Raw genomic sequence first — 8,933 nt, 5'->3', positions numbered from 1 at the left:
ATTTTTTTTTGTATTTTTAGTAGAGACGGGGTTTCACCGTGTTGACCAGGATGGTCTCGATCTCTTGACCTCGTGATCCACCCGCCTCGGCCTCCCAAAGTGCTGGGATTACAGACTTGAGCCACCGCGCCTGGCTAACATAATTTAATCTTGAATTGACACAACAGTTTTAGGCGAACTGGAGAAGATGTGTAAAGGTTTATTGACCTCCACAGGAAGTTGTATTTGTTTTCTTTGAACATATATTAAATTATATAAAATAGAGATGGAGTCTCCCCTTGTCGCCCAGGCTGGTCTCAAACTCCTGGGCTTAAGTGTTCCTCCCATCTCAGCCTCCTAAAGTGCTGGGATTACAGGCATGAGCCACCACACCTGGCCTGGCCAGAAGTTGTATTTTTTTTTTTAAGTCTGTTACCAGCTTAAAAAAAAAAAAAGTTATTTGGGATTTTTAGCCAACATGTTTTGAAATTTTACTGGTTTTGCAAAAGGTTTAATCAGGTGGCATATTTTACAGGGCTTTGGTAAATATTTTGGTTTTAGTTTTCATGCATTTAACTTAGTTTTGTAGAGTTTTACACTTAAAAGATTTGTTTTTAGAGTGCAGGAATTTATGTGATATTTTAATACTAAAATATAGCTCTTTATATGTTGTATACACCATATGAACTTATTTCCATTTATATGAATACTTGTGAAACGTTATTTGCTTTACTAGAGCGTTTTTTGGAATTGCTGACTCAGATTTTATTTTCAAATTTTTAATAATTTGACATTTTGACCCATAACATGTTTGAATGTGATTAGTATTTTCTTTTTTTTTTTGAGATGGAGTTTCGCTCTTGTTACCCAGACTGGAGTGCAATGGCGCGATCTCAGCTCACCACAACCTCTGCCTCCTGGGTTCAGGCAATTCTCCTGCCTCAGCCTCCTGAGTAGCTGGGATTACAGGCACGCGCCACCATGCCCAGCTAATTTTTTGTAGTTTTTTAGTAGAGACGGGGTTTCACCATGTTGACCAGGATGGTATCGATCTCTTGACCTCGTGATCCACCCGCCTCGGCCTCCCAAAGTGCTGGGATTACAGGCTTGAGCCACCGCGCCCGGCCTGTGATTAGTATTTTCTAAGCTCTTCTCTTGTATTTCCTCAGTTCCCTACACAGCTGATATAATCAGCAGATAAGAAGCATGTATTTTAAGTTTCTAATTAAGATAGAAAAGCAAGATAGGTGTTGTCTCCAAGCAAATAAAACCTTCTAACTAATAAACTGTAAAATATTTTAAGTGCAAGTGTTTTTCATTATGCCGTTTTTAAAGTTAAGATAATTCTGAAATGTCTTATGACTTTTATTAGGTACTTCCTCCTCCAGCTGGCTATGTTCCTATTCGAACTCCAGCTCGAAAGCTGACAGCTACTCCGACACCTTTGGGTGGTATGACTGGTTTCCACATGCAAACTGAAGATCGAACTATGAAAAGTGTTAATGACCAGCCATCTGGAAATCTTCCATTTTTAAAACCTGATGATATTCAGTACTTTGATAAACTACTGGTTGATGTTGATGAATCTACACTTAGTCCAGAAGAGCAAAAAGAGAGAAAAATAATGAAGTTACTTTTAAAAATTAAGAATGGAACACCACCAATGAGAAAGGTAAGTCTCTGTTAAGTTGTCAAGTTTGTTGCTTATTTAATTAAAAACAAATTTTTGTAGTTTTTGTAGAGACAGGGTTTTGCCAAATTGCCGAGGCTGGTTTCAGGTGATCCTCCTGCCTTGGCCTACCTCCCAAAGTGCTGGGATTATAGGTGTAAGCCACTGAACCTGGCCGTGTTTAAATTTTTAAAATGTTTTTAATTTTTAAATTTTTTCACCAGGAAATGTAGTCCACAAAATAGAGTGAACTATTGGTATAGCCCACTGTGGAGTATGGTCTTTCCTTACTCTCCCAAATAGCCCAAATTGGTAAAGGTTATTTAGGAAGCCTTCCTTGCAAAGAAATTAACTTTCAGTAGTGTTATATTTTTATGTTTAGGAATTTAAACTTACTCTCGCTTCATCTTTATCAAGGACATAGTGTAAGGGAAAGAACTGTATGTAGTGTGAAGGATTTAATTTTTTTGCTTATTTTTATTATTATATATATACTTTTGAGACAGGGTCTTGCTCTCTGTTGCCCAGGCTGGAGTGTAGTGGTGCAATCTTGGCTCACTACAATCTCCACCTCTTGGATTCAAGCAGTTCTCCTGCCTCAGCATCCCAAGTAGCTGGGACTACAGGTGTGCACTGCAACACCTTGCTAATTTCGGTATTTTTAGTAGAGACGGGGTTTCACCATGTTGACCAGGCTGGTCTTGAACTCCTGGCCTCAGGCGGTTCACCTGCTTTGGCCTCCTAGAGTGCTGGGATTACAGGTGTGAGCCACTGTGCCTGGCCATTTGTTTTTATTATTTAAATAGAGATGGGGTCTCACTTTATTGCCCAGGCTGGTCTTACTCCTGGGCTCAATTGATCCTCCTGCCTCAGTCTCCCAAAGTGCTGGATTACAGGCGTGAGCCACTATGCCCTGCTGGAGTTAGCTTTTTTAACCAAAGAATTTTGTGCTAATAAAGATGCTGAAAAAATGAGACTCTCCTTTTGCCCTCAAGGCCTTAAAATATGCTTAAAGCTTGAAGATAATTAAAATTATGTAAAGAATTATATTAACACTATATGTGCCTTGGAAATGGAAGACACTTTAGGGGAAATGAAGGCATTTAGTATATATCTCTGTGGTCCTTTTGTTCTGTTAAATTACCCTTATGAATTAACATAAAATTTCTATCACAGGAGTTCAAATTCTGGAGTAATTTGGGTGGAAATGAACTCATGCTGTCTATGTAAAATGTGTGTAAAAGTATACACTAAAATACTAAATTATGGAAAATCTTTGAGTAATTTGCTCATTCAAAATGCTTGATTATAAAGAATGCACACCTTTTACTGTGCTTTTTTTTTCCCAGGCTGCATTGCGTCAGATTACTGATAAAGCTCGTGAATTTGGAGCTGGTCCTTTGTTTAATCAGATTCTTCCTCTACTGATGTCTCCTACACTTGAGGATCAAGAGCGTCATTTACTTGTGAAAGTTATTGACAGGATACTGTACAAACTTGATGACTTGGTTCGTCCTTATGTGCATAAGGTTTGTTCTCCTTAATAATGTTTCTGATGGTTTAATATTGTAACTTTTTCAGTTAATGTTAAATTTACACATCTTCCTAGACCTTTTTCTTTGCACAAGTACGTGTCATACGTGTACAAATACAGTTATATACAGAATACATGTATATACAGATGTACACATGTAAGTTTTTGTTATCTTTGCCATAAGAGGTTCATATTATTTTTTCATTTGCTTTTATTAAGATTAGATTAGGATAAGAACATATGTGATTCTGTACTATGCCAGTTAGTGTTAAGAACCAATGTTTTCACTGATGGTAATTATGGTACAGTATGTTCATAGGTTGTATAAATTATTATATTTTTGAGATGAAGTCTTGCTGTGTCACCCAGGCTAGAGTGCAGTGGCGCAATCTTGGTTCACTGCAACCTCCACCTCCCAGGTTCAAGCGATTCTCCCTCCCAAGTAGCTGGGATTACAAGCGCCCGCCGCTATGCCTGGATAATTTTTTAATTTTTGGTAGAGGTGGGGTTTCACCATGTTGGCCAGGCTGGTCTCGAACTCCTGACCTCAGGCGATCCACCCACCCAAAGTCATGGGATTACAGACGTTAGCCACAGCGCCCGGCCATAAGTTATTTCTTTAAAACTGAATATTTGTTAGTCTCTCACTAATAGTTCTCTTAAATTTTCATCTCTATCAGGAGTTTGAACTTGTGTAATTAAAATTCTTAGTCTATCCCTTGATAAACAAAAGTCCTGATAATTCTAAATTTCCTATATATGTTTAATTCTGTACAGGAGTATTTCATCAGTAATTGATGTCAAAGTGTAGCTTCTTCTCTTTTTTTCTCTTTTTCAGATCCTCGTGGTCATTGAACCGCTATTGATTGATGAAGATTACTACGCTAGAGTGGAAGGCCGAGAGATCATTTCTAATTTGGCAAAGGCTGCTGGTCTGGCTACTATGATCTCTACCATGAGACCTGATATAGATAACATGGATGAGTATGTCCGTAACACAACAGCTCGAGCTTTTGCTGTTGTGGCCTCTGCCCTGGGCATTCCTTCTTTATTGCCCTTCTTAAAAGCTGTGTGCAAAAGCAAGAAGTCCTGGCAAGCGAGACACACTGGTATTAAGATTGTACAACAGATAGCTATTCTTATGGGCTGTGCCATCTTGCCACATCTTAGAAGTTTAGTTGAAATCATTGAACATGGTAAGTTGTAATGTAACTTTGTCTTTTTTTTCTCTTTAAGAGGCAAGGTCTTACTGTGTTGCCCAGACTGGACTCAAACTTCTGGGCTCAAGTGATCCTCCTGCCTCAGCCTCCTGAGTAGCTGGTACTAGAGGTACACACAAAAGCCTGTCTACATTTAATAGGACAGCTGTCCTAAAATTTGGGCTACTGATTTGGGGAGATAAATGGAAGGGCGTAACTGTACAAACTATATATTTATGATGGGTTCGTAATATTATCTGCTAACAGTTCATATTTGCTTTTACCTAATTTTGTCTAATGTGAGCAAATTCTGCAGTTTGGCTAAATAGTTGATATATTGCAAGAATCTGGATGATACTGTGTAACTTAGGTAATGTTGGTGCATAGTTAAAACCTGTGTTTGGTTTTGTAGGTCTTGTGGATGAGCAGCAGAAGGTTCGGACCATCAGTGCTTTGGCCATTGCTGCCTTGGCTGAAGCAGCAACTCCTTATGGTATCGAATCTTTTGATTCTGTCTTAAAGCCTTTATGGAAGGGTATCCGCCAACACAGAGGAAAGGGTTTAGCTGCTTTCTTAAAGGCTATTGGGTATCTTATTCCTCTCATGGATGCAGAATATGCCAACTACTATACTAGAGAAGTGATGTTAATCCTTATTCGAGAATTCCAATCTCCTGATGAGGAAATGAAGAAAATTGTGCTGAAGGTAATTATTCCAAATTTGTTAACGTAAACCAGCTTTGTTTAATGGTTCTAAGATAATTTTAAAGTGTTCTTTAAAAAACAACAAAAAACTGTATGTTACACCAGTACTGTTTGATTCGTTTTAAATTTTATTTTTTAAAATCAGGTAATCAGCAATGAGTATTCTCTTCATTTCAGGTCAGTTGATTTATTATTAATGTTTTTTTTAACCTTTTAGGTGGTAAAACAGTGTTGTGGGACAGATGGTGTGGAAGCAAACTATATTAAAACGGAGATTCTTCCTCCATTTTTTAAACACTTCTGGCAGCACAGGATGGCTTTGGATAGAAGAAATTACCGACAAGTAAGCTTTAATTATAAAAGAATATTCTCAAAAATCCTTTCTACTCATTCTTTAGTCATTTGAATCCGTGTTGCATATTATTTTTTTGCTTTATCTCATAGTTCATATGTGCTTGATTATGAAAGGAGGTGGATTTTAGTCAGCCAGTTAACTTCCATTTTGACTTGGCATTCAAGGATCAATACTCAACTGTGAATTGTTGTTTTTGTCTGGTAAATTCAGTGCTTTATCTGGCAAGGTGAAACATGGATACAGTTTTACCTTGAATCACACGTTAACTTATACTCATTCTTAAATGTTTTGGTCAGTTTTCTCTTCATCTTTAATAAATAGCAATGAATCATTCATGGTATGTTTACTAGCTGAATAGTACATTTAGAGTGTTTGGTTTTTATAATGTTGCTTTATTTCCTTGGAAAAGCAGTCTAAAAGAGGTGTTTTTGTTGTTGTTGTTGTTTTTTCTGTTTTTTTAGTTAGTTGATACAACTGTGGAGTTGGCAAACAAAGTAGGTGCAGCAGAAATTATATCCAGGATTGTGGATGATCTGAAGGATGAAGCTGAACAGTACAGAAAAATGGTGATGGAGACAATTGAGAAAATTATGGGCAATTTGGGAGCAGCAGATATTGATCATAAACTTGAAGAACAACTGATTGATGGTATTCTTTATGCTTTCCAAGAACAGACTACAGAGGTAATGATAACTAATTATTATGGCACATTGCCACTGACTTTCATATTTGTAGAAAAAGCATATTACTTGTCAAGCAAATTTTTCTAAAATACAATTGAATTTGAAGTAATTTTTAAAATGCTCCTGTTCTCGGTTACCAAAAAAAGATTTGATCTCAAGTTTTAAGACTTGATATAAAAAAACAACAGATGTTTTGGTGGTTAAAAAAGGTTGACTATTAGTATATTTCAACTGTGCAGTCATAAAGAGACCAAATGAATGTGGCTTTTTATTTATTTATTTATTTTAGGATTCAGTAATGTTGAATGGCTTTGGCACAGTGGTGAATGCTCTTGGCAAACGAGTCAAACCATACTTGCCTCAGATCTGTGGTACAGTTTTGTGGCGTTTAAATAACAAATCTGCAAAAGTTAGGCAACAGGCAGCTGACTTGATTTCTCGAACTGCTGTTGTTATGAAGACTTGTCAAGAGGAAAAATTGATGGGACACTTGGGTGTTGTATTGTATGAGTATTTGGGTGAAGAGTACCCTGAAGTATTGGGCAGCATTCTAGGAGCCCTGAAGGCCATTGTAAATGTCATAGGTATGGAATTTGCTGGCTACATAAAACTTTTTCTTGTTTTGTTTAACTTTCTTTTTTCTTATTGTAAGTAAAATACAGAATCTTATTTAGGAGTTGGGAGGTTTTTGTTGCTTTTTAAAAGTACTTCAAGATTGTGGTTAAGTCAGGGGATGCCACAAAAGTCTTGTTTCCCAAAACCCGTTTATATGTTACTTCAAAGAGAAAAAAAGGGCAAGTTTAGGACCTACAGGAGAGGTGGGAGTAGTCACAACTCCAAAAGCTTTGAGGTCATGGAATATAGGACCCTAGTAAGAATGGTGTGTCAGCTGAAATATATTCTGCAGGGCAGAAAGGCAACCCTGAAGTTTTAATTTAGTTTTAAAATAATATATATATATTTAAATCTTGAATTAGTAAGTGATTATAACAGTTTTTTTTACTTACCATCAGTTTCAAGGAATATAATCAGAGAGAAAAGTGAATTGATCAAATTATTTTCTTAACTTTATTTACATACCCAAGTTTTAAAAACTGTCCGTTGAATTTTCTAACCCAAAACACAGCTATATTACAAATGGTCTTGGATATGGAGAGCAAAGTTTTTATTCTGTTAGGTCAGTATGACAAAGAAAAGAAATGGGTTCTTGTATTTAATCTTTTTTTTTTTTAATTGATTATAACTGTTGACAAATGTAACTCCTGCAGAGTTTAGAGGGTCTGATAACCTAGCAGAAGTCAAAATAGCTGACTGTAAGAGAGCCACTGTTTGTTTTTTTCTCATTAGATGTAAGAATTTTTTATGCAATATATATCTTTAAACTATTCTGTTTGCATATTATCTCCAGTGCAGCCCAGTCCTCTATACTTGAAGATAGTTACTTGCCAAAAATCATTTACATGGCCACTTGTAGGCCTCTGGTTTGCAGGGCATTTCAAACCGTGTCATTTGTCAGAGAGAGGCATGGGAAGAGCAATGGAGAGAGAATCAGAGCAAGCGATTCTAGTTAGAGCAAGAGCCCCTGCCAGCTGCCTCCTTTTTTCTCTCTTCATAGGTGTAAATACCATCCAAGTATGCCCTGCATTGCAGGGAGACTGGAGATCTGTTTGTTTTGCAGTTAAAGGGTAAGGGGGCCCTTTCTGGAAATTTTTGCTTTATTTACATGTTTACCTCTGGCTTATATTGTTGTCTATGGCCGGAACATAAGCTGTCCCCATATTTAAATGTCAGTACACAATTACATTTCAGAACCAAACAAAACTTTTTTGTTATTGAGTTTCCATCATTCTTTAAATCACTTCACTGATTTCTTTCATTTCTATGCATAATCAAAAGTTGTTAATGAAAGTTAAAAACGATTCTGAATCTGGTCAGAATCCGGGCTTTCTCTTTCCATAGGCAGCTGTAAGTTTATATTTATGCATAGTCATATATGACATTGCTAAGTAAAAGGAAAGTGAACAAAAGTTGCAATTTAAATGTTGATAGTGTATTGACTTCTATTAAATAGGTATGCATAAGATGACTCCACCAATTAAAGATCTGCTGCCTAGACTCACCCCCATCTTAAAGAACAGACATGAAAAAGTACAAGAGAATTGTATTGATCTTGTTGGGCGTATTGCTGACAGGTAAGCAGATTACCCAAACATTTTTATAAGCGATATCAGGTTTCAAATTTGGCCACTTTTTATTCAATTAGCAAAATTTCCTTAATGTCACTAATATAAGTGTATGTGATTAGGCTGTCTGGTATTAATACTTTCAGTCAAATTTCATTTTGGATGGTAATGGGGTGGCAATATAATTTTAGGACTAAACCTTTAAGACTAATTCTTTTGCCTTTCTGAAGAGTAATAACTTTTATTTAATGCTTAAAATGAGTCAGCAATCATGTTTTTAGAACTGAATTTGCAAATTTACCCTTAAAACTTAATGTCACAAAAATTAATATGTGTATTTTTTTAAATTAGGGGAGCTGAATATGTGTCTGCAAGAGAATGGATGAGGATTTGCTTTGAGCTTTTAGAGCTTTTAAAAGCCCACAAAAAAGCTATTCGTAGAGCCACAGTCAACACATTTGGTTATATTGCAAAGGCCATTGGGTGAGTGTTACTTACTTCCATTCAAAAAAATTACTTTATAATAAATCCGTTGTGGTGTTGAAATCTCTTTTGAGGCATGGTCTGAGTAATGCAGTTGCAAAAGCACTTCATTTAACCACTGACCTTCTGATTATGGAATGCATT

The 8,933-nt window shown here is 36.5% G+C and overlaps 1 protein-coding gene and 1 non-coding gene across 4 annotated transcripts in view; one reads left to right on the top strand and one right to left on the bottom strand.

The window, feature by feature from the left end:
* SF3B1 (splicing factor 3b subunit 1) overlaps positions 1-8,933 on the top strand; it is a 45,889-nt gene that overhangs the window by 31,710 nt on the left and 5,246 nt on the right. For 2 of the 3 annotated variants that reach the window (XM_017538764.2, XM_017538765.2), the window contains 9 exons: positions 1,352-1,651; positions 2,998-3,177; positions 4,021-4,378; positions 4,794-5,086; positions 5,303-5,428; positions 5,902-6,123; positions 6,413-6,707; positions 8,195-8,315; positions 8,658-8,789. In XM_017538764.2, the coding sequence (XP_017394253.1) occupies positions 1,352-1,651; positions 2,998-3,177; positions 4,021-4,378; positions 4,794-5,086; positions 5,303-5,428; positions 5,902-6,123; positions 6,413-6,707; positions 8,195-8,315; positions 8,658-8,789 (2,027 nt within the window). Of the gene's footprint in view, positions 1-1,351; positions 1,652-2,997; positions 3,178-4,020; positions 4,379-4,793; positions 5,087-5,302; positions 5,429-5,901; positions 6,124-6,412; positions 6,708-7,738; positions 7,828-8,194; positions 8,316-8,657; positions 8,790-8,933 lie in introns of those variants that run through there. The other variant, XM_037742097.1, reaches the window with a different exon arrangement.
* Positions 1,875-2,010, bottom strand: LOC119472703. The gene has a single exon (XR_005201881.1). It is a non-coding gene; the product is annotated as a small nucleolar RNA SNORA4 (small nucleolar RNA).

Source organism: Cebus imitator, unplaced genomic scaffold (assembly GCF_001604975.1).
Source record: "Cebus imitator isolate Cc_AM_T3 unplaced genomic scaffold, Cebus_imitator-1.0 Scaffold113, whole genome shotgun sequence".
Lineage (NCBI taxonomy): Eukaryota > Metazoa > Chordata > Mammalia > Primates > Cebidae > Cebus > Cebus imitator.
The sequence above is the reverse complement of the archived record's forward strand: the minus strand, read 5'-3'. Positions and strand labels throughout refer to the sequence as shown.